Source organism: Lithobates pipiens, unplaced genomic scaffold (genome assembly GCF_037356315.1).
Source record: "Lithobates pipiens isolate NorthernLeopardFrog02 unplaced genomic scaffold, aLitPip1_a1.2 Scaffold_23, whole genome shotgun sequence".
NCBI classification, from domain to species: Eukaryota; Metazoa; Chordata; class Amphibia; order Anura; family Ranidae; genus Lithobates; species Lithobates pipiens.
This window is the reverse complement of record NW_027507785.1, coordinates 194,013,718-194,040,033: the sequence shown is the minus strand read 5'-3', so window position 1 is coordinate 194,040,033 and position 26,316 is coordinate 194,013,718. Positions and strand designations below refer to the sequence as shown.

At 45.4% G+C, this 26,316-nt stretch overlaps 1 protein-coding gene across 1 annotated transcript in view; it reads left to right on the top strand.

Moving 5' to 3' along the window:
- AKNAD1 (AKNA domain containing 1) overlaps positions 1-26,316 on the top strand; it is a 159,641-nt gene that overhangs the window by 27,736 nt on the left and 105,589 nt on the right. Inside the window, exon 5 of the mRNA XM_077452713.1 lies at positions 25,005-25,138. Coding sequence (XP_077308839.1) covers positions 25,005-25,138 — 134 coding nt within the window. The remainder of the gene's footprint in view (positions 1-25,004; positions 25,139-26,316) is intronic.

The following is a 26,316-nucleotide window of genomic DNA, read 5'->3' as shown; positions in this document are numbered from 1 at the left end:
TATCCATTCAGTCAGAAGAACTTGTCAGTTGTATTTTGGGGTAAATATTTGAGAAAGCAAAGTATGCAAAAAACTATAATTAAAATGTTTCCATTACTCTTCCTGGTAAAAACCTAGAAAAAAAAAACATAAAGGTGAAGCCCCACTTGTTCGCACTCCCCCCCCCCCCTCTCCACTGCCACATTTGCCACTTTTTGGTGGGGAGTGAGTACCTGGTTTTGACCAGTACTCGCTCCCACTTCTGGGTAATTTTGCCACACGGCAATCTACAACATCCGGCCCCTCCTCTTTCCCCCCTCCACTGCCTTCTGGCACCTGTGTGTGTTCCAGAAGATGGCAAGGCCATTCAGAAGGCACAGCATGACTCGCTTATGAGAAGTAGGAAACTGGCTGTGAAGCCTGAAGCCTTCCGTTATGCCCCTTTGACACAGGGTCTCTCAGGGTGTTGCTAGCAATGCTGCCAGTATCCACTCAGCAACTTACACATAGGCTGGATGCACTTTTTAACCAGGGAAGGGTTTATTACTCACCAGTGATGGCTGGTGCTCAAAATTTATGTAAAAAAAATGTCATCAATTGCAGCCACTGTGCCCTCAAACGCTGCCACTGTGCCCTCAAACGCTGCCACTGTCCCATCAGTTGCTGCCACTGTGCCCATTAAATGCTGCCACTGTGCCATCAAATGCTGCCACTGTGCCCAAACGCAGCCACTGTGCCCATCAAATGCTGTCAGTGTGCCCATTAAATGCTCCCAGTGTGCCCTTGAATGCCCCCAGTGTGACCCCTGCCCACTCACCGCCTGCCCGGCACTTATTATCAGGGAAGTAATTTGTATCAAACTCACCATCTCCCTGCGCAAAGACGCACACATTTGCCATGGATCGGCGCTCCGGCGCACGCACATTCGCAGCCCTACTGAGAGGCGTGCGTGAGTGCGCTCAAGCACACGCATAACTTGAAATCCCTGACCAGCCTATAAAAGGATCCTTAGCACACAGACAAGTTGCTGGTTTGTCTCAGCTCACCTGTGTTTCCCTGCTTCCTGTTCCTGTTTGCCACTTCCTGTTTTGACCCGGATTGCCTGAAGACTATGCTGATTCTCTCCTGACCTGACCCCTGGCTTGTTTAAACGGACTTCCTGCTCTTAGCCTTGCTGCACACTGGACTGATACTTGTATTTGACCCTCGGCCTGCCTCTGGATTATTCTCTGTCTGCTGCACTTAGCCTTGCTGGCTCCAGGACTGATCACCTGTGTTTGACCCTCGGCCTGCCTTTGGATTATTCTCTGTCTGCTGCACTTAGCCTTGCTGGCTCCAGGACTGATCACCTGTGTTTGACCCTCGGCCTGCCTCTGGATTATCCTCTGCACTCAGCCTTGCTGGCTCCAGGACTGATTACTGGTGTTTGACCCTCGGCCTGTTTCTTCACTTTCTTTACTTGTTTTACAGACCTGCTGGCTGCTTACCTTCTGGTCCGTTCCATCCTGCACAAGCCTTCTTCCAGACCTTCACACAAGTCAGGTATCCCGCTGGAGGCTTGTGCCTCTTGGTGCAACCCATTCCCTGTATCACCTCCAGGGGTTGTGTGCGCAACAGTCACCGCTCTTTGCATCTTGGCCTTGGTGAGTACCTCTTTGCTGATAGTACAAACCAGCCATGTCAGAGGCCAACAGAGCGGGTTCACCTTTGGAGATGTTGTGCCAGCAAGTTACAGCCCTTGCAGACGCTGTGCAGAAATTGCAAGAAGGGTACACCCAAATCGACAACCGTCTTCAGCAATTAGCAGGAACACCTGCACCAGTTAACGCAGCACCAGCGCCCCCTGGCGGGGCCTCCCTACCACAGGCCCATTCACCGCCTGCCCTGGTGATGGCGACTCCTGAACCAAGGGTACCCATGCCTGAGTGATTTTCGGGCGACCGAAAAAAATTCAGGGCATTTAAAAATGCCTGCTCCTTATATCTGGCCCTGCAACCAAGGACTTTTTCTTCTGAAATAGTGAAAGTTGGATTTATCATCTCCTTACTATCCGAAGTACCCCAGGCATGGGCACATAGTCTTATGGAACAAAGAAGTCCTCTCCTGAACTCGGTGGAAACCTTCTTTAACTCCATGGGTCAGTTATATGATGACCCACAACGTACTGCTACAGCTGAAGCCACTCTGCACACCTTAACACAAGGAAAGAGACCAGTGGAGGACTATACCGTCGAGTTCCGTAAGTGGTCAGCTGACACCGGCTGGAATGAGGCCGCCCTCAGGTACCAATACCAACATAAGTGGAGACCCCCGCCTCTTTGGAGGACCTGATTCAATTAGCCACCAAGCTGGACAGGCGCATGCGGGAGCGTCGCTCTGAGCGCCTTCAGACCCCTCGGCCCAGCTGGATGCTCCCAAAGTCGACCACTCCTTACCCTCCAATTCCGGGCCCTGCCGGCCCCTTGGCCGCGGAAGGGGAACCCATGCAGCTAGGACTTGTTCGCCCTCGTCTCACCCCAGATGAAAGGCAATGAAGACGACAGGCCAACCTATGTCTGTACTGCGGAGGGGTTGGCCATTACCTTCGCAACTGCCCAGTGAGACCTTGTAAGCCACCTCTGCAATTTGTTATGAACTATAAAGCCACAAACCTCACCCAGTCTTATGTTACTCTTTCTGTTTCTCTGCAGCTGGCGGAAGAGAGGATTCAACTACCGGCCGTAATTGACTCCGGAGCATGCAGTTGTTTCCTGGACATCTCTGTGGCTCAAACTTTACATCCCTCTTTAAGACAAAAAACAAAATCTTCTTGTCCACTTGGCTGATGGGTCTTTACCTCGCTCTGGACCAGTTACACAAGAGACCCAGCCGATTCTCACCATCACGGACTCGGGCCACCAGGAGTTCTTACGCTTTGATTTGATTTCTTCTCCCATGTTCCCTATTATTTTAGGACTCCCTTGGTTTCAGGCCCATGACCCCCAAGTTAACTGGGGCAGAAAGAAGGTCTCTTTTACATCCTCTTATGCCGCGTACACACGAGCGGACTTTTCAACATCCAAAGTCCGACGGACTGAGTCCGTCAGACTATTCGATCGTGTGTGGGCTGCAACGGACTTTAGCTTCGCAAAAGTCTGACGGACTTTAGAAATGAAGCATGCTTCAAATTTTCCCGACGGAACTCCGCCGGACCCGGTCCCCTTCGAAAAATCCGCTCGTGTGTATGCTACTCCGACGGACTAAAACCGACGCTAGGGCAGCTATTGGCTACTGGCTATGAACTTCCTTATTCGGAACCAGTCGTACGTCATCACGTTCGACTCCGTCGGAGTTTGGTGTGATGGTGTGTGTCCAAGTCCGTTCGGTCGAAAAGTCCGCCAGAACTCCGTCGGAACTCCGGCGGAACTCCTTTGGAAGTCTGCCGGACATAAGTCCTCTCGTGTGTACGCGGCATTACTGTTCTCAACACTGTTTTCCTCCAGTTCCAGCTACTTGTATGGCAGTCGTTCCTGCATCCAACAGTCTTCAGCATGTCCCTCCAGTATATCTCGAGTTTAAGGATGTTTTTGATAAGAAGAAGGCCAATTGTCTACCACCTCATCGGTCTTACGACTGCCCCATCAAATTGTTACCGTTCGGGCGCATTTTCCCTCTATCCGAGACTGAACTAAAGGCTCTCAAAGCCTACATCGATGAGAACCTGGAAAAAGGCTTCATTCGGCCCTCTTCATCTCCAGCCGGGGCGGGTATTTTCTTCGTTGAGAAAAAAGATGGCTCCCTCAGACCCTGTATCGATTATAGGGAACTCAATAAAATAACTGTCAAAAACCGATACCCACTCCCGCTCATCCCAGAACTATTTCATCGCTTTCGGACTGCCAAGATCTTCTCCAAACTTGACCTACGAGGCGCTTATAACCTTGTCCGGATTCGTACCAATGACGAATGGAAAACAGCCTTCAGGTCCAGGTTTGGGCATTTTGAGTATTTAGTGATGCCCTTTGGTCTGTGCAACACCCCGGCCACCTTTCAACACCTGGTGAATGACATTTTCAGAGACTACCTTGATGACTTTGTAGTCGTATATTTAGACGACATTCTCATTTTTTCTGCCACCATCGAACTACACCGAGACCATGTAAGAAAGGTCCTTACCATTCTTAGGAAACATAAACTATACCTTAAGGCAGAAAAATGCGAATTCGAGAAGACCATTGTCCAATTTCTTGGATTCATCATTTCCACTCAGGGGATCGCCATGGACCCCCAAAAGGTCAAGGCGATTCTTGATTGGCCCGCTCCAGGGGACAAAAAAGTTGTGCAAAGATTCATAGGCTTTGCTAACTTCTATCGAAGATTCATTGCCGGCTTCTCATCCATTGTTTCTCCGATTACGCAGCTGACCCGTCAACATGGACGCTTCCAGTGGTCCCAGGAAGCTCAGGAAGTCTTCATTAAACTGAAATCTTTGTTCACTTCAGCACCCATTCTACAGCATCCAGACCCACTTTTGCCATTTGTGTTGGAAGTTGACGCTTCTGAAACCGCCACTGGAGCCATTCTTTCACAAAGACGGGGCCCCAAGGCCCTTTTGCATCCAGTAGCCTTTGCCTCCCGAAAGCTAAATCCTCCGGAAAATAATTATAATGTCGGTGACCGAGAGCTATTGGCCATTAAGTTTGCCTTAGAAGAATGGAGGTATCTCTTAGAGGGTGCAACTCATCCTATTACAATTTTTACGTACCACAAGAACCTGGAATACCTCAGAACAGCCAAGCGCTTAAGACCACGACAAGCCCGTTGGGCACTTTTTTTTTCTAGGTTCAACTTCCACATTTCCTACTGTCTCGGGTCCAAAAATTGCAAAGCGGATGCACTCTCCCAGATGTTCCCTGAATCCCCCCAGTTTACTGAGCCCAGCACCATTCTGTCACCACAAAATTTTCTCCTGCTTACACAATCCAACCTGGTAACCGCCATTAAAACAGCCTCAAGCCACTGTACCGATCCCGTAGTGTTTTCCTTGAAGAAACGCAATGATCTACTTTGGGCACATGATAAGATCTTTGTCCCTCAGGAAGTAAGGCCAGCAATCTTAAAGACTTTTCATGACCACAAGTTGGCCGGCCACTTCGGAATACGGAAGACGTCAGAATTGATTTCCTGTTCCTTCTGGTGGCTTGGTTGGAGGCGGGACTGTCAGAAATTTGTCTCCTCATGCATTCCGTGCCAACACAACAAAGAATTTAAAGCCAAACCTTGGGGATTACTGAGACCCCTACCTATCCCTGAACGGCCATGGGCAGACATTTCTATGGACTTTATTGTGGACCTGCCACCCTCAGAAGGGTTTACTACCATCCTGGTCGTGGTTGACCGTCTTTCAAAAATGGCCCACTTCTTGCCCATGATTGGTACTCCCTCTGCCTTGGACACTGCCAATACTTTTATTAAGGAAATAGTCAGACTCCATGGAGTACCTAACAGTATCGTCTCAGTTAGGGGCCCTCAGTTTACTTCTAAATTCTGGAAAGAACTCTGTAAGGCCTTGGAAATCAAGGTCTGTCTCTCATCCGCATACCATCCTCAGAGCAACGGTCAGACAGAAAGGACAAATCAATCTCTAGAACAATATCTCCGCTGTTTCTGTTCCGGCTACCCAGGATGACTGGTCTTCCCTTCTGTCTTATACAGAATTTGCATACACCAATTCTGTACACACGGCTACTAACCAAACACCGTTTTGGTCGAATTTTGGATTCCATCCCTCCTTCCTCCCCAACTCCATCCCTGAAACGTCAGTCCCTGCTGTTCAGGATCGGATAGTTTCTATCCAATCAAATTTTCAGAAGATTCGAGAAACCCTGCAAAGAGCTCAAGACTACAGGAAGTACTACGACAAAGGGAGAAAGGAGAATCCAGCTTTTGGAATTGGCGAGAAGGTCTGGCTAGCCTCTACCCATCTCAAACTACCCTGCCCTTCATGTAAGTTAGGTCCTAGGTTCATAGGCCCATTCACAATCAAGAGAATGGTGAATCCTGTGGCCTTCGAGTTAGACTTACCCAGATCATACAGAATACATCTGTTTTTTCATGTATCTCTCTTAAAACCAGTGGTTCCTAGTCCATTTCCCGGAAGAGAGGAGCCTCCCCCGCCTCCAGTTGTAATAGATGGGGAGGACGAATTTGAAGTGGAAGCCATACTTAGCTGCAGAAAGTCAGACAAATTCAGGCAGACAAATTCAGTACCTAGTAAAATGGAAAGGGTACCCATCAGAAGACAACTCCTGGGAACCTTCTGGTAATCTTCATGCTCCAAGGTTGATTAGAGCTTTTCATCAGGAACATCCGGAGTTGATGGCCAGCTTGGGCGTCCGGAGGCCGCCCCTTGGGGGGAGGCACTATCAGGGAAGTAATTTGTATCAAACTCACCATCTCTCTGCGCAAAGATGCACACAAATTTGCCATGGATCGGCGCTCCGGCGCGCGCACATTCGCAGCCCTACTGAGAGGCGTGCGCGAGTGCGCTCAAGCACACGCATAACGTGAATTCCCTGACCAGCCTATAAAAGGATCCTTAGCACACAGACAAGTTGCTGGTTTGTCTCAGCTCACCTGTGTTTCCCTGCTTCCTGTTCCTGTTTGCCACTTCCTGTTTTGACCCGGATTGCCTGAAGACTATCCTGTTTCTCTCCTGACCTGACTCCTGGCTTGTTTAAACGGACTTCCTGCTCTTAGCCTTCCTGCGCACTGGACTGATACTTGTATTTGACCCTCGGCCTGCCTCTGGATTATTCTCTGTCTGCTGCACTTAGCCTTGCTGGCTCCAGGACTGATCACCTGTGTTTGACCCTCGGCCTGCCTCTGGATTATTCTCTGTCTGCTGCACTTAGCCTTGCTGGCTCCAGGACTGATCACCTGTGTATGACCCTCGGCCTGCCTCTGGATTATCCTCTGCACTCAGCCTTGCTGGCTCCAGGACTGATTACTGGTGTTTGACCCTCGGCCTGTTTCTGCACTTTCTTTACTTGTTTTACAGACCTGCTGGCTGCTTACCTTCTGGTCCGGTCCATCCTGCACAAGCCTTCTTCCAGACCTTCACACAAGTCAGGTATCCCGCTGGAGGCTTGTGCCTCTTGGTGCAACCCATTCCCTGTATCACCTCCAGGGGTGGTGTGCGCTGAGTCGCAACAGCCACCACTCTCTGCATCTTGGCCTCGGTGAGTACCTCTTTGCTGATACTTATCTTGTCTTGGTGGGGCAGTGGGTGACGGCGATGATCGGGGTCCTTCGTGTGTCTCCCGTCATCCTCATCTCCTGTCCCCTCATCCTGATAGGCATCCAATAGTGGCGCCTGTCATTTCAGCCAATCAGGTGACAGGTAACAGACCTGAGCACCTGATTTGCGGAGAGGCGGTTTAAAGTTAGCAAAGCAAATATTCATTCGCTTTTCTAACACAGCTGAGTGACCACAGCTGAGGTCACTATTTTTGATGCCTATTAGACCTCTTTCAAACGGCTGATCTGTTCAGGTCCGCCTGTCAGTTTTTCAGGCGGACCTGAACGGATGCTCCATAGAGGTCTATGGAGCATCGGATGTCAGCGGTAACATGTCCGCTGGCATCCGACCGGCTCCGATCCGAAAAAGTGTGACGGAGGAAAAACCTACTTTTCCATCCGTCATCAGATCGGGTGACGACGGACTCTGCGGTCCGTGGTCACCCGATCTCCCATAGGGGAGAGCGGCGCTCTGACAGGTAGTGTCCCTGTGCAGTGTGCAGAGACTGACCTGTCATCTTCCTGCTCAGCGGGGATCGACGGAACGATCCCTGCTGAGCAAGCAGATATCCACGGGGCTGATCATCACTGATCCGCCCCGTGTGAAAAAGGCCCCTATGACTCTAATCGGGTGCTTCAAAAACACCCCTGCCGCTGTAATTCAGGCGCCCTGTGCCCGAAAAGGGACCGGGCGCCTGAATAGGGGGTGGTAGCTGCGGCCATAGATAGATTCATGCAATGTATGAATCTATCTATTGGCTATAGAGGGGGTGGCAGGAGAGAGGGGGCCGCGCCCGTGCGCTCTTAATGCACGGGCCGCCACTGTTACTCACTCAGAAAGCGATGTGCATGCTTACATGGAGGATTCGTAATACAACAGGTCTCCCTCTAAGTATCATGCGACTGCTTCCAGTCCCACACACACTCGTGACTGACTTCCTGGTACAGCCCCTCCCCCAGCATGCATCATGAGAAAGGGGTTAAGGGTCACAGTGATTCTGCACAAACATTACACCTTCACTGATGGTTCTCCTTACTTGCAACACCTGCACCTGCACCCGAAGCTGATGAATGAATCGTCTTGGGGTGCAGACATCGGGGGGATCCCTGGACAGGCAAGTGCCCTTATATTAAAATTCAGCAGCTACAGTATTTATAGCTGTTGACGTTTAATTTTTTTTTACAGACGGAGCTCCGCTTTAAGTGTGGAGCCCTTATATTTCCAAAACAATAAAAATACTGTTGGAATTAAAGGCTTCCTTTTCAGACATATACATCAGACATGTCCACTGCAGTGTGTTAATGTGTATTGCTTTACACATTAACATGCTTTGCGTTATAGCAGCCCATTTCTTTGAATAGATAAAGATGCATGCAGCATTTTTGGCAGTCGGTTTCAGAGCATTTGCTGTGCTGCATTAGATTGTATGGCATATCACACCAACACGTAGGCCCCTTTCACATGGGGCAGATTCTGTTTTTATCAGCAGGGGATCTGTCCGCTTAACCCCTGCTGATCATAGCAGAACAGGTGGATCACAGCACAGCAGTGAATCAATATAATATGCAAAAAGATTGAAAAGTGCAGCGCTAAACAATGAACAATTTTAGAACTGAACCAAAATCAATATAGTGTGAATAATAATTGGAGTGCTAGTGACATATATTCATTACACAAGAATAAAAAAAAAAATTGTCCACCCCAGATGATGCCTTATGAGGCAAAATGCATTGGGATGTTATGCTGATTCCACTGGTACTGTCCTCTTATAAGCGCTTTTTATACCATGGAAAAATTAGTGTTTTTCTTTTGTTTACATATTAAATATTTTATCATTCCTTTCGGAATTACGATATGTGCTCTCCTTCTTCTTTTTTATCTAAATGGTCAGGCTGATTGCACATTCTTATCTAATCTGCTGATATCTACCGTTTCGAACATCCCTCTGGAGGTTGTGTCCATACAGTGAGCCTGAATCATCCCGTATATTTCACAAAGCTTGATTGACTCCTTGGGTGTACTCACCTATATGAGTTCAATCTCTCTTGTAAGCGACTGGTGCTTCTGGTGGTGGATCTCCTGTCAATTCACATTATCATTCTTTGATGCACAATTATGATCCAACTGATTGTCACTTATTCTATTCGACTACGTATTTATACTTTTTTCTCCTTTTAAGGACTTTTACTTGGTTCACCCCCAAATGAGACTGGTTGGGGTTTGTCACAAGCAAACAAAGATTTCTCAGCACACTTACCAGCTAGCCTTCAAAAACAAAAAAAAACTTGCCAGTGTCTGATGATTCACATAAATAACAGAGGGTTTAGTTTGCACACAATTTAAAATATACGCGTAAGCCACAGTACCCACATCAAAGCTTCTCTGTATATTGCGTTTCTAACACTAGAGTCCCCAAGCTGGAGCACATATAGCAGTGGACCGATTAAGGGAGGGTTTGCCTGGAGGGAGCCCACTCCTCCTTAAAGGCACCGGGACACCCAGCAAGGGCACAATGGCAGCTGAAGGCATCCAGTGCGTCCCCACATCAAATTCAACTAACTGTACAAAAAAGGGGCAAACACCCCCACCTATAAGTAACCTATGCAGTAAGGTGCACATGGAAGGGCAACATACATCACAAGCAAAGATTTTCCAGCACACTTAACAGATAGCCCACAAAAAAAAAATGACCTTGTCTAACAATATGCATTATAAATAGAGGCATTTGTTGCCATTTGTTATTTTTTTCAGTTGGTTGAAGTTTGACGGTATCCCATAGAACAGAGGTGTCAAACTAAATGCCTAAAGGCAGCATCAGCATTATGGTTGCCCTCAAAGGACTGGTTGTATCTGTAAGACTATATAAATGTATCCAGGGCAGTAGGCGCAGGAACTTAACCACACACTCCTGTCAAACCGCATTAAACAGTGGGTGTGGCCAAATGACACTAACAGTGGGAGGATCTTAAAGGGGCAATAAATACCAAGAGTGTGTTATGTTCAGGGGTGTGCTGAGTGCAGGGTTTGCCTCTTGGCTGTTTCTCTGAATAATGCTCTCCTTGCCCAGCCTGTAAGTTTAGGTCAGGGTAGGCAACCTGAGCCCTCCAGCTGTGGTAAAACAACAAATCCCATTATGCCTCTGCCTCTAGGAGTCATGCCTGTGATTGTCAGGGCCTTGCAATGTCTCATGGGACTTGTTGTTTCAAAACAGCTGGAGGGCCGAGGTTGCCTACCCCTGATTTAAGTAGACGGCCATGTCTTGGTAGGTTTGCAGTTGTGCCATACTCTTTCCATTTTCGGATGATGGATTGAACAGTGGTCCATGAGATGTTCAAAGCTTGGAATATTTCTTTATAACCTAACCCTGCTTTAAACTTCTCCACGACTTTATCCCTGACCTGTCTGGTGTGTTCCTTGGCCTTCATGACGCTTTTTATTCACAGCTTCACAGAAGAGCTGTATTTATACTGAGATTAAATTACACAGGTGAACTCTGTTTACTAATTAGGTGACTTCTGAAGGCAATTGGTTCCACTAGATTTTAGTTAGGGGTATCAGACTAAAGGGGGCTGAATACAAATGCATGCAACACTTTTCACATATTTATTTGTGAAAATTTTTGAAAACTATTTATCATTTCCGTCCACTTCACATTTATGTGCCATTTTGTCACATAAAATCCAAATAAAATACATTTACGATTTTGGTTGTAACATGACAAAATGTGGAAAATTTCAAGGGGTATGAATACTTTTTCAAGGCATTGTATGTGATGCCCCATTCCGCACAGCATCTGCATCTCCCTTGTCCCGCTGTAAATGCAGGGCAGGCAGGTGTGATGAAACCCAGACACCCTGACTCGGTATCTCCGCCAAGACGTTGCTTCCCAGGCTCTGGAACATGAAATTAGTGAATCTGGCTATAGTTACCCCAAGAACTAGGCAACACCAGTTTTGGAGTAAACCAGAATAAGAACTGCTTTATTTTAAATCTCACACAAAATATATACACCAGGAGGACATCCCCCTTCCTGATCATATTACCTTAACAGCTTAGACAACTGTAACCAGAAACAGAATTAAATAGTCATTTAAACCAACCTAAGTATCTAGACTATTCGGCCCCTACAACAGTGAATACAAAGGACACATTATTACAAGTATAAACACAGCCCACAAGTGTAGTGTGCTAGTAGACAATCGCTGAGTTAATTAGCACAAATAACAATGGGTGAAAGACCCTTAGGAGACACACTAGACATACTTGCAATAAACACATTATATCAGACAACCCCAGACAGGTGGCTTGCTGATGACATTAGCATCTGCGATGAGCCCCACAGTGTGGAGCAGTCCGTACTGGAAATGTGGCGTATAGGCCCTTAACATGGGTCCCAGAGTCCGTGTGTCTTGGGTAGACATGGACTTGAATTCAAAGTAACATCACTCCAAGGGTCTCCAGGCATACGCCTCACAAAGTGTAGTGTTCCCTTAAAAGTCAGGGCCATTAGTCAGTATGAAGGAGGCTAGCATTCAGTCCCCTCAAAAAGCCTCTGTCCCGGGTGAGTCTATCACATATCTCCCCCATCAAAAGTCAACTAACAAGGTTTGGACATGTGTTAGATGGGTAGAGTGAACTCATATAGTCAGTCCGCATGATCTCCATTCTTTGCTGCAAGGAATAGTGCAAGGAATAGATGTCGTCATTAAGTGTGGGGCAGAGGTCATTGAGTCTCTGTCCAGCTTCCAGCGCTTCAGCTGGGTGGTTTGTAAAATCCCGAGGCTTGGTCTTCTGCTGGGGGAGGCCAGCGATTCAGCTGGGAGTAGAAGCTTCATTACACCACCTTGTCGCTGGAGAAAGGGGTCGACTGTCATGGATCCCCCTGGAACTCCACAGTTGTTGCTGGTGCTGGGCAGAGGTTGGTAGCACTCTGCCCTGTTGCCAGCACTTCTGCTGGGGACTGTCTGCTTCAGCTAACCGTTGACTGTGGATCTGCTGCTGGGGAGGAAGGATAACCTCGGTCTCTCTCAAACTGTGTAGCTACCATTGGGGAGGTGAGCTGGCTGCTTCCTCTTCCATTCCATCACCTGGCTGCAGGGATGACATTTCTCTGTCACTGTCTCCCAGGTGCATGGATCCTGGCTGGGGAGTGAAGACAATTTCCTCCACTCTGTCTGACTGTTGGGAAGGGAGAATGACAACCTCCTTGCCCTTCTCTCCCTGAATCCTGATCTGCTACTAGGAAGTGACCATCTCCTTCTTACCCTGGGACCCTGGAACTGCCACAGGGGTAGGGCAGAGGTCTTGGACCCTCTGTCTGGTTGCTAGAGCTTCAACTTGAGAAGTTTCTTGTAACTCCACAGATGCTGCTGGCAGTAAATCCCATGTCCCTGTCAGTGTTGTGGGAGAAAGGCTTACTTTTTCAAGGCTCTGTATAAGATTTCCCATTCCGCACAGCATATGCATCTCCCTTGTCCCGCTGTGAGTGCAGGGCAGGCAGGTGTGACAGAACCCAGACACTCTGACTGGGTATCTCCGCGAAGACGTTGCTTCCCAAGCTCTGGAACATATTACCCTAACAATACAACTGTAACTAGAAACATAATTAACTAGTCATTTAACCCAGCCTAGGTGCTTAGACTATTTGGCCCCTACAACAGAGAATACAAAAGGACACATTATTACAAGTATAAACTAGTAGACAATAGCTGAGTTAATTAGCACAATTAATAATGGGTTGAAAGACCCTTAGGAGGCACACTAGACCTACTTGCAATCAACACATTATAGCAGACAACCCCAGACAGGTGGCTTGCTGATGACTAGCATCTGCGATGAGTCCCACAGTGTGGAGCACTGCAATACCAGCAATAAAGTAGTGTCCCCACCACCTTGTCTGATCATTTTATTTGAACCAGAAGGGCAGTTGCAACATGTCTGCAACTACTAACGGGGGCAGAATTCTACTCCCGGGAACATGTGTACAGAGTCCAGAGGAAAAGCTTCCTTCTGGACCATTCCTCCTTGCCCCTCAGCGCAGCAGTGATAGGCACCATAGGCTGAATGTAAGCTTTACACACAATAAATGAGTAGGGCTTGTCTTCTACTTCCATTATACCAGTATGCAGGTCCTTGCCACATTTAACAGGTGACTAAGCATAGATTTCTTGTATGTTTGTTTTGGGAGATCAGAATAGTGCATAAAGAACTTAGTAGGGTCAGAGCCCAGATGAAAGTCAGTAAGCAGCTTAATATTCTTCCCAACCTGAGACCAAAACCCATCCAGCTTCTTACAAGTCCAGAAAATATGTAACATAGTGCCCTCTTCCTCTCCACAGTGGCAGCAAAAGCTCACTGACTAAGGGTAGATTTTACATAGAAGTGCAGGGACCTTATACCAGCAACTAAGAATCCACAAGCCCAACCCCTGTTTTTTATGCTTTCAATAGTAGACTAATGGGCAAAACAGAGACTGTGGTCTTTATTCAGAACAGACCATTGGGCCCAGATCCCTTTTTCACTTCAGCAGGAATGGGGCACAAATGCTTCAGGTGTCTGAAGAAGCAGCTTAAATGCCGCCAAAACCCCATGAGAAGAGGGCCCAGATTCCAGTCAGGGATTCTGAAGCAGGGTGCCAGAACTGGATGACACCCCGTTCCCACAATAATCCACAAAAATTTAGTCAGTTGTTGGTGTCGGCACGAGTCCAACTGTGGATCAAACATGTCTTGTATAGCCAATGGTGTCTTCAGGCCAGATGGAGAGAGTCTGAGATTTTATACACTAAACTGAAGAGCAAAAATGGGTCACATGACTACCCATGCTTATTTTCATTCTGTTGTGCACTTGCTCAAAACTCCTTCCAACACTTTTTTAAGCAGGTAAAGCAACATTTTTTTTTTTTTTCGTTTGGGATAAAGGGTTTATATAATTTAATAAAATCTAACCATTGTAAGCACCCCTTTCATTGTTAAATGGTTTATCTCAATCACGTAACTGCCAATTGTGATAAACAGCTTGGTCTGAAAAAAAACAAAACAGGACTTACTGACAGGACCAACAGGTAAAATAAAGCAAAAAAGGGATTAAAAAAAGAAAAAGAAATCTAGCCACCACATTTAAGAACTGATAAGCTGCAATATAATCATTTTTTGTTTTGGAGCTTAATACTGCTTTAAGAATTATGCTTACCCTTTGTTTGTCTTTGCTCTCCTTTGTAATTTGTTTCATTCTCTAATTCTTCAGTGATCCGTGGAATTTCTTTTCCCAGAACACCATACTATTATATACTGTTTTTGACCACTGAGTTGTGTTTATGCTGTTATTTGTGGCCAGAAAATTCTACAGTGTGTTCTTGCATGTTTCCAAGTTTTTCCTCTGTGGAAAAATGTAAACCTATTTTTCCTGTTGGCAGTTATGTGTGCTCAAATGTTTCCATTTATACAGTAAAATATAGATGTATTTATAATGTGTTTAAAAATATCAAATACTCATGTTAACTTATACTTTCTGACATTTTGTCCTAGTTTTCTAAAGGATGAAGGAAGCCTTTTAAATGACCAGTTAGCTGCCAAGTGTTTGAACTGCCCTAGGTATTCAGGACACACTGTAACCAAATGTAAAACTAATCTCTATAGAAATATTAATAAATCACCATTGTGTATTTAACAATAAATCATTAGATTTTTTTTAATACAGTGATTGTAAGTATCTAACTCCCTCCTAATGTTAGTTTTCTGTAAACTCTTCTACTTCTTGTTCCCAGTTGTAAATATTGTGAACATTGTTGTTTGTTCAGTCCTTCTGTAATAAGTTTGTTCTTTGTTGTCCATTTAAGCTAGCCATACATGTGTAGATTTCTCCACATTAAGCTGTGTGGATGAAGGGAGCTCCATTTTCGTTTTTTGTATTGGCTCCTGTGGCTGTCAGAAAGCCAGAACAGTCACTGCATTTGCTTATATGGAGCCACTGTTTGGCAATTTTTCCATCAGTGTTTTTTGACAAGAGACGATTGAAAATTTTACTTTTTCAAGTAGGGTGGTGCTGACAGGGCTAGTGAAGGCTCGAATTTTGGCTGATTCAACAGTGATACAGTCAAAGTAGTTTCAATTATATGTATAGTTTTCCTGACACATGTCAACGTAAAATTGTGTTCAGGAGTTGAACCAATCATGAAGGGGAAAGAGGGTTTAATAAACACCTCTCCCCTTCAGTATTTGGTTCTGTTTCCTCAGTGCACATATGTTCTCTGCTTGGAGAAATGTACTGTATGTCACAATTCTTACATCCTGATATTTGATTAAAGGATAGAGTGGGGGAAATAATTATTTGATCTCCATAATTTGTACTTTTGCCCCCTTATAAATAGGGGTCTATAATTTTTATCATAGGTGTATTTTAAATGATAGAGACAGAATATCAACCAAAAATCCAGAAAAAAACACATAAAACAAATGCTATAAATTAAATTGCAATTCATTGAGTAAAATAAGTATTTGATCCCCAAGCAAAATAGGACAGATCTTCTCTAAATCCTAAAAATTCCTTGGCTTGCTCTTAGCAACTCGAAGTTTTAGCTCCTTCCCTACATTTTTATATGTTTTGGGTCATTGTCATGCTGGAAGACCCATCCACGACCCATCTTCAGTGTTATGGCTGAGGGAAGAAGGTTTCCATCCAAGATTTTTCAATACGTGGCCCTGTCCATTGGCCCCTCAATGCGGCAAAGTCGGCCTGTACCTTTAGCAGAGAAACAGCCCAAAGCATCATGTTTCTACCCCTGTACTTGACTGTGGGGATTGTGTTCTTAGGGTCAAAGTCATCATTTTTCTTCCTCCAAACACGGGGAGTCTAATTAATGCCAAACAGCTAAATTTTTAGTCTCATCTGATTACAGCACTTTTTCCCAATCCTTCTCTGAATCACATAGATGTTCATTGTCATTACTGTACATGTGCCTTCTTGAGGAGGGACACTCGCCATGTTTGGAGGAAGAAAAATTCTGACTATGACCCCAAGAACACCATCCCTACAGTCAAGCAGGAAGTGGAAACATAATGGTTTGGGGCTGTTTTTCTGCTAAAGGTACAGACCAACTTTGCCGCATTGAGGGGCCAGTGGATGGGGCCATGTATTGTAAAATCTTGGATGAGAACCTTATTCCCTCAGCCAGAACACTGTAGATGGGTTATGGATGGGTCTTTCAGCATGACAATGACCCAAAACATTCTGCCAAGACAACAAAGGAGTGGCTGTAGAATAAGCACATTAAGGTCATGGAGTGGCCTAGCCAGTCTCCAGACCTTAATTCTATAGAACATATATGGAGGGAGCTGAAACTTTGAGTTGCCAAGTATACGGCCAAGAAATCTTAAGGATTTAGAGAAGATCTGTAAAAAAGAGTGGATTAAAATCCCTCCCGAGATGTGTGCAAACCTGGTAACCAACTACAAGAAGCGTCCTACCTCTGTGCTTGCCAACAAGGGTTTCTGCACCGTATACTAAGTCATATTTTGCTTGGGGATCAAATACTTATTTTACTCACTGAAGTACAACTCAATTTATAACATTTTTTTTTTTTTTTTCAAAATCTTTTTATTGAAAATTTCACAGGATAACAAATATAGAAATACAGGTTCAAGCATAGTCAATCAGTAATGATATAACAAGACAAATTCGGGAGCATACCAGAAGATTAACAGGAGGTTCATGAATCTCCGTTTCCTGAATACATGCTACGTACTGACAACGAGGGTTCTAACATTCATTGAGAAAAAAAAATCGAAGATGGGGTGACATATATGCATAAATCAAACAAGCAATAACTGTTTCTACGCACATGTCTAAGGACGTTTCCTATATTTGTCCCAGAGGGCCCATTTACGAAGAAAAGAATGCATTCTATTTTCCTGATATGCTATCGTTTTTTCATATTCAAACGAATCATCCACTAAGGCTATTACCTCTGACAGTAAGGGAGAAACCAAAGTTTTCCATTTGCGTGCAATACACAGCCTGGCCGCGAACAAAATATGTGTCACTAACGTGCGTTCCATGGGTGGGTATATATCCAACTCCACTCCTAGAAGAGCCTGATCAGCCCGGAGGGGGTTCAAGATCCCTTTGGTCGCTGCTATTATCTTGCCTATTTCCCTCCAAAAGCTTCGTAAAGATATACATGACCAAAAAATGTGTGTCAGGGTTCCCACTTGGCCACAGCCTCTCCAACATACATTTGTTTCCTCTCCTGCATATTTCGCCATCGTGTAGGGTGTCCTATACCATCTAAGACGTATCTTTTGTGCTCCTTCCCTAAAATTTGAACAACGAGTGGAATTATAGCTACCTTTAATTGCTCTGATCCATTGGTCTGGGGAAATGGTAATGTTTAACTCCTCTTCCCATTTTGTCAACTGTTTGTGCATTTGAAAATGTAATTTACCGTGAAGTAGATTGTAGATGGCTGTAATACCCTTTTTTTTGTGCAGAGTGTGGCTGCCACAATTCCCAGATCAATTTCGGAAGACTAAAGTACTGTGTTCTGTCACTAGGAAGCATACTTGTTATTCTTGCGTATGTCAAAAATTCCGTCTTGGGGAGGCCTTGAGTGGTCCTCAGGTTATCAAACGACCGTAAGTCCCCCTGCGTTAGCAGTTGGTGTATAAAACAGAGTCCATAGTCTGCCCAGTGAGTCACTTGTAGGTCCGGTGTGAGAAACGATAGGGCTGAGAGGGGAATAGGGAGATATTTAAGGTCAGTAAGGTCGTGTTGGTGCCTATGCAGGTAAGACCAGGCCTGTAGAGTCGCATGTATAATCGGGTGGTGCTTATATCGTCTAGGGTCCCCTCTGGCTGGCTTCCCTTCCCATAAGTATCTACTCAATTGGCATTGTAGCGTTCTATAGAAGGAAGCAGGCAGTGCAACGGGAAGTGCTCTAAAAAGATATAAGAGTTTCGGTAATAAGAAAATTTTGTACGCGACCAGTCTGCCGGACCAAGAAAGAAAAAACTTTCTAAATCTGGACAGTTCTCTCTCAAAACTCAATGGAACATGTTCAAAGTTGTATTTGTAAATTTGATATAAGGAGCTGGTCAGCCTTACGCCTAAGTATTGTATAGATTCTGCTGCCCAGACATATGGTAAGGAAGTTTGTATACGGCTTTGCATGTCTACTGGCACGTTTATTCCCAATATGCTTGACTTATTTGCATTGATCTTATAATAAGAAACATCTTTGAATTCCTCCAACACTTCATATACCATTTTCAGGGATGTCTCCGGATCCACCAGAGACAAAATCACATCATCCGCATATAAAGTTATAGAGTGTCTGGTGGACCCAGAGCAAATACCCCAAATGTTTGGGTGAGTCCTTATCCTCTCCGCCAACGGTTCCATCAAAAGGGCGAAGATCAGGGGTGACAAAGGGCACCCCTGTCTTGTGCCATTGGTAATACAAAACTGTTCAGAGAACAGGCCTTCTGCAAAAACATGCGCCGAGGGTTTGGAATACAGAGCAGAGATGGCGGAGAAAACCGGGCCCGAAAAGCCGAACTTCGACAGGACTGCCGAGAGATACCCCCAATGCACCCTGTCGAAGGCTTTCTCCGCGTCCAGTGACAGGAGGACCGCAGGCCCCCCCCACCGGACGCGGAGTGAATTAAATTTAACACCCTCCTAGTGGCATCCGGAGCCTGTCTCCCCGCAATGAACCCCACCTGGTCGGGCTGTACCAGTTGGGGCAAAACCTTTGTTAACCTGTTAGCCAGGATCTTTGCATATATCTTCAGATCCACATTTAACAAAGATATGGGCCTGAAGTTCTGTACTCTATCCGGGTCTTTCCCAGGCTTAGGCAAAGTTACGATAGTCGCTGATAGCATCTCAGGTGGGAATGAGGCTGAGGAGGCAGCTACCCGAAACATCCTCTGCATATAGGAGAGCAGGATACCGGAGAATGTTTGATAATACTCCGCAGAGTATCCATCAGGGCCAGGAGATTTATTTTTAGGAAGGGCCTCTATGGTCTTTTGTATTTCAGCTATCGAAAATGGGGCATTCAACTCCTCTAATTGCTGTGATTGTAGTTGTGGGAGGGTTAGCTCCTGGAGAAAGCGATCTATAACATCAGGGGTGGGTTGTACAGTAGAAGCATCCTCCTTCAGGTTGTACAAGCTGCTATAATACCAACCGAATGCATCTGCTATTTCTTTAGGGTTAGAGAGTCTGGAACCACTCTGTGGATGGAGTATATAAGGCATTCTCTGCTTAAGCACTCTCTCCTTAAGCCAGTGTTTCTCAAATCCAGTCCTCAGGCCCCCCCAACAGGTCATGTTTTCAGGATTTCCCTCAGATGAAACAGCTGTGGTAATTGCTAAGGCAGTGAAACTGATCAAATCACCTGTGAAAAATAATGGAAAACCTGAAAACATGACCTGTTGGGGGGGCCTGAGGACTGGATTTGAGAAACACTGCCTTAAGCTGTGTGGCCAAGAGTTTCCCTGCTTTATTGCCATGTGTGTAATAGTTAGCCTTAAGTTTATGAATGTTCCTTGAGTGTTGGGCTACAAGTAGTGCACGTAGGTCATTACGGGCCTTCGCAAGGTTATTACTGACAGAAAAAGAGGGTGCATCTTTGTTCAAGGTTTCTAAATCAGTTATCTCCCTCAAAAGGCAATCCAAGCGCTGCCTCCTCCTCCTGTTCTCCCCTGCACTAATCTTGATCAAGAGACCCCTAATAAATGCTTTGTGTGCATTACATAAGGTAAACGAGTCTACTTCACCAACATCATTAGTAGTAAAATACTCTTGCAAGGCGGCCGAGACCTCTTTTACAACCTCTGGGTTTTTAAACAGTTGGGAATCACACCTCCATCGGTTAGCCCTAGTAGAAAAGGTGTCATCCCCAACCACGACTGATACTGGTGCATGATCAGTCCACGTAATTGTACCAATCTCCGATTTGGAGATACGCTGCAGTAAGAACTTGTCAACTAAAAACATGTCAATCCTAGAGTAGGACATGTGTACTTGTGAAAAAAAAGTAAAGTCACGTTCAGTAGAATGCTGGCACCTCCATACATCAAATAGGCCAGCTGAACCCAGAAAATTAGCAATCTCTGGCCTGCAGGACAGACGGGGGGTGGAACTGGATACATCCAGAATATTATCTGGAACTGCATTTAAGTCCCCACAAAAGATAACGTGGCCTTTTGCTGTGTTTTGTATTTTTTTCCAAAGCTTATTAAGAAAATGGACCTGTCTAGCATTTGGGGCGTAGGCGTTAATTATAGTATAGGCCACGTTGTTAATTTCGCAGGAAAGAATCAAATACCTCCCTTCTTTATCCTGAAGATGGGAAACATATTTATATGCGACTGATTGTTAAATGAGAATAGCAACACCTCTTTTTTTTGTTGGGGCATTAGACAGGTATATCGTAGGAAAATGTTTGTTATATAATTTGGGGTGGTTATTTTCTTTAAAGTGCGTCTCCTGCAGGTCCCAGTACATCGCTTTGCAGCAGCTGGGCTTCCTTCCATAACATGTGCCGCTTTTGCGGACTATTTAAACCATTAACATTTAACGATGATACTTTAAATACCATACTGGTGAGCGTATAACCAACCAAAACCTGAAGGAGAGAACTTTAAACACAGGACAAATTTGCTATACTTCCTGAACACAATCCCACACCAGATGGATATATGAACACTGTAGTAACTATTTGAGGAAAGTCTTGTTTCCGAAAGCAGAAGTAAGGAAAACAAAAAATGATTAAAAAAAATAAAATGCTGAGCAAAAAAGAAATAAAAAAATAATTCAAAAAAACACAGAAACCTTTTCCAAGGAATCTGAGCCAACAGTGGCTGTAGAAACGGGGGGAAACACAAGTCCCGATGCCGATGGGGTCATCCAGAGTCACGTGTTGTAAAATATAGACTAAGCACGGTAAGTCACCGAAACCTCTTCATCCATCAGGAGGAACCGTAATTGCCTGATGCGCCGTGGGATCAGATGATTCCGGAGTGATGATTTTCCACTTTTCCAACAGACGCAGGCCATCTTCCAGTGTATTAACACGATAGTCCCGGTCCTCTTTGGAAATGACCAAAGTAGCTGGGTGGTTCCACTTGTAGGGTATCTTGTGATTCCGAAGCGGTTTGGTAATGGTCAGGAGATTTCGCCGTCGCTGCATAGTATGAGCTGACAGATCCGCAAAGAAGGTAAGCCCCTGTATACATTCCGGGGGCTGGATAGCATGTCGTATGGCGAACATTAATTTTTCCTTCACCCTGTAGTAGTGTATCCTTGCAATGGTGTCCCTGGGGAGTTTGGCTTGTATATGTTGCGGCTTTGGTAGTCTATGTATACGATCAATTGCTAATTCTTCCAAAGAAACCTCTGGTAAAAGCTCGCGCACGATAGTAGTAAGATACGCCATCAGATCTTGGGGCTTAACTGTCTCAGGGATTCCTCTAATTTTCACGTTGTTCCTCCTGGAACGATCTTCCAGGTCCGCCACTTTTGCCTTAAGCCAAGCTATGTCATCATCATGTTCATTATGAGCGTCCACCATATTGTTGAACGTGTCTGTGAATTCCCCCATCTTGTTCTCTATATGGGAAACCCTGTCACTGACCGCACTCACTGCTGTCTTGCATTGTGTCACCAACTGCAACATGTCAGTATGAATCGCTCCTCTCAGTGTCACCAACATTTCTTTTAAAGTGGAGTCCATGACAGGCTGGTTGTTAGTGGGGAATGCCGCAATGGCGTCCTGAAACTCCAGTGTGTCATCAACAACATCAGCCATGCCTCTGTCCCCTCTGCCTGCCAGCTCCTGTGTCAGCTTGGGCTTTGTTTTAACAGGGCTGTTCGTAGTGGAGGAGGATTGGGACGGAACCTGTGGTGTTTTATGCTTATGTTTATGCCTACTCACTGTTTCCCATCCTTCCACCGAATCCTCCATACCCTCCGAGGCCTGGGATCCACGTGCGTCGGCCGCGCCATCTTGCCCAACCGAGCGGCCTGACCAGCCGAAAAAATCTGTAATTTTCCCGGGCTGCGGGCGCTCTCTCCTCCTCCGCGACATGACCAGGTTAATCTCCCGACCTTCCGCCGTGATAGACTGCCGCTTGTCCGTGCTAACTGTCGCTGTAAACAGCTCTGGATGTCCCGTAAGGCAGGGAGCTCAGGACTCACGCGTCCATACTCCTTGCGCGCCGGCTCCGCCCCCCCAATTTATAACATTTGAATCATGTTTTTTTCCGGAATTTTGGTTGATATTCTGTCTCTATCATTTAAAATTCACCTATAATAAAAATTATAGACCCTTCATTTCTTAAGTGGGCAAACTTACAAATAATTGTTTTCCCCACTGTAAGTTCACCTTTAAGAGCATGTTACATGCTACACCTATATTTAGGGTGCAACATGCTCCCATTGACCCACTTCCTGTTGCCAGAGCTCCTGCTTTGTGACAGCGGGTGGGGGATCCTCTCCCCGTACTCGCTTATCACAATTTAAAAAACATTTCCTGTTTCCTGTGAATGAATTAGACTGCAAGTACCATTGGATCTGTGACCGAGGGCTTGTAGCTCCCATTGAACTGTGAGGACTCTGTTCAGTGTCCTCTTAGTTCATTGATTATTCCTGCCATTCAGTAACTGCCTGCCAATATTTGAGGCCTTTCCTGTAATCTGCTGATGCAACACTTTAAATGGCTGCAATGTAAAAAAATAATAAATGCACTTTTTTTTTTTTACTTGCAAAAAGATGTGTGTTTATTTATTTTCTTTACAAAAGGTGAACATATTCTTTAAGGGATTGACAGAAGAGGAAGGCCAGTGAGGATCAGCACAGTACAATTAAGTATGCTTCCCTGTGCCGCAGATATACCTACAGTACACAATTCAAATAATTTGCTTACCTTGCTACAAACACTTTCTCCTACAAAATCAACAGCCACTGATGAGGGAGGCAGGAAGTTTCTCCCATGCTGCACGCCCTCCTCTAGTCCTGCAATTCCATCTGCATAGATGTCACAGGAGCTGGAACTATAGGAGAGTCATTTGGTGTTAATTCACCCTAAAAGTACTCACTCTCAGTGCGCATGGTACCACCATTCTGCGAATATACTGTACACCTGCCATAATAGTGAATTGTGGCGGAACCCTTGGGGACTCTCACTTGAGAAACCCTAGTTTAAGATGCTTTGGGCATGTTTAACCACTTCAGCCCTGGAAGGATTTGCCCCCTTAATGACCAGGCCATTTTTTGCAATACGGCACTGCGTTGCTTTAACTGACAATTGCACGGTCGTGCAATGCTGTACCCAAACAAAATTATTATTAATTAAGTATTTGATCACCTCTGCAATTTTTATTTTTTTTGCTCTATAAACAAAAAAGGCCGACAATTTTGAAAAAGAAGAAATCTGACCCCAAATGACACTTTTTGGGGACCAGTGACATTAATACATTAATCAGTTCTATAAGAATGCACTGGTCAATGTGTGAATGACACTGGCAGGGAAGGGGTTAACACTAGGTGGCAATCAAGGGGTTAAGTGTGTTCCCAGGGTGTGTTCTAATTGTAGGGGGGGGGGGCTACCAGGGACATGACAGAGATAGCTGTTCCCGATCACTGGGAACAGAAGATCTTTGACATATCATCTGAACAGGGAATCATCTTGTTTACATAGGCAGATCCCCGTTCTGCCTCTGTATACCGCGATTTTGGGTCACCGGCAGACATTGTGTCCACCGGACCCGTAGGCATTCTCCTGTGGCATGCGGCAGGCGTGCACGCCCGGTAACTCCTGTGCACAGACCGATGAATACCTACAGTGGTTTTGGAGAGCCGACCTGCCACAGTATAATGATGGTGGCTGGTTGGCAAGAGGTTAAAGTGTATCTAAATTCAAGAGCAAAAATGTTATATGTTGCAGTTTACCAATCTTTTGGTGTGGTGGCTACATTAGTTTCATTTTTTCACTGTTTTGTACTTTATCTTCACCTGATGATCCTGCAATTAACACCCTTACTCACTGTACTGTACTGCATCTATGGAGGGGTAATGTTGACAGCCTAAGCCCCCTTTCACACGGGGCAGATCCGCTGGACGGACTCCGCTAGCTCAGCGTGGGATCACTCTGTTGATCCCTGCTGAGTAGGCAGATGACTGTTCCGTCTCCGCTCACTGTGCAGGGGTGGACCTGTCAGAGCCCCGCTCTCCTCTATGGGGAGATCAGCTTGTCCGTTTTTATCCGATCCCATCCGATACTATCCGCTGAATGGATGGCGAACTGATCGCCAGCAGCTTGTTTTCAGTGGCTCTTGTCAGATCGGATGGCAGGTGGGTGTGAGCGAATACATCTCTGCTGACATTCGCCTGCCCATAATAGTCAATGGATGGCCCGCTCGGATCTGCTTGGAACACGGACAGGTGGATCCAAGCGGGCCGATCTTGTGAAAGGGGCCTAAGGCAGGAAGTGTGTTAGGACTGCTGAGCCACCCTTTCCACATCTCTATAACAAATTGGAAGGTGTTCTGTAGGTTCCAGAGGTAACCTAAGAAGGGCTGATAAAAGCTTTAGGAAGGATTTCAGTACAGCAGAGGCACTGTCTTATCAGCACATTACTAGAAGTTATAAGCTCACTTGATTTCTGGGGCTCAACAATATTAAAGTTGTTCTTGTTTGTTTGTTACCAATGTCATGTATAAATCATCTATTTCATCTGTAGGTTTTCCAGAATTTGAGATCCTGCTTGGAGAGTTTGGAATTGAATTACTTGTCATCAAAGGATAAGCATCGCAGCTTGCAACTACAAACATACAGGACAGGATGCCAAACAGTGGGCGAGTTTGATTTAGAAAGGTAGGGGCAACATTTAATTTTTATATAAAGTTTCCTTGACAGTGTATTGTTAGCCTTCATTAAGGCAACTCTGCATTGATATAAAATTAAGCAAAACATACACAGACTGTATAGCAGGCACCTGCTCTGACCTTTACCATGTTCCCTTTTGCCCTACTTTTCTACCAGAGCCCTATGAAATCCCCAATACTTCCAGACATATTCCCATAAGCCTTTTAAAAAACAGTGCACCATGCCAAAGTAGCCAACTGCCAGGCCCAAACACTATCACATGAGGAGGGGTCCTTGTCAGACACTGACATTCAGAAAATCAGTATTTGTATTTGAACTTGGGGTACAGCAGTGGTAGATTAGGGCAGCAGGGAACAGCATTGTATTGTGCCTATTATAAAGCCACTGTGATTTGGTTATTTTATGTTGATACAGAGATTCACCAACCAGATATATATATTTTTTTAAAACAAACACTTCTGCAAGTTAATACTTCAAGTAGAACTCTACTCTCTAAATCAACATTGACAGTTTTTAATCCTTATGCTGCTAGCAGTAGTAAATGGGTAGGAAATTATATCATATTTACTTTAAAAATTTTTTTTATATTTCTTTAGTTACTTCCTGGGTTCAAGGCTTAGGCAAATGATGTAATACATCCCAGGAGGGGAGGAGGATTTTTCTTCTAGCTAAGCACATCTTCCTGCCTGTATGACTGAGCTAAGGGCAGATGGATTTCAGGAAGTAAATGCTACATGAATCATCTGCCCTTATACAAGAAGCCCACAGCCAGAAATGATGGGGGGGGGTTCAAAATGATTTCTCAGCAAAATAAAATATAGAGACATAGACGGATGGGCAAGTGTGCTTTGAATATTTAAGTGGTTCTAAATGCTCAAGGTTTTTTACCTTCATGCATATGCATGAAGGTAAAGGACCTTTTATGTGCAGCAGCCCCCCCCCCCGATACTTACTCGAGCCCCACCTCGATCCAATGATGTATACGAGAGGCTCAGCTCTCTGGGGACTCTCCCTCCCCATTGGCTCCTGCTTCTGTCAATCACAGCCAGTGAGACAATGAGAAGAGAGAGGGGACGGTGCTGAGCTACAGCTCTGCATGTGAATGGGCACGCTGCTCTCTCTGGGGGCACTCAGCAGCAGGGAGGGGCCAGGAGCGCCAGCGGAGG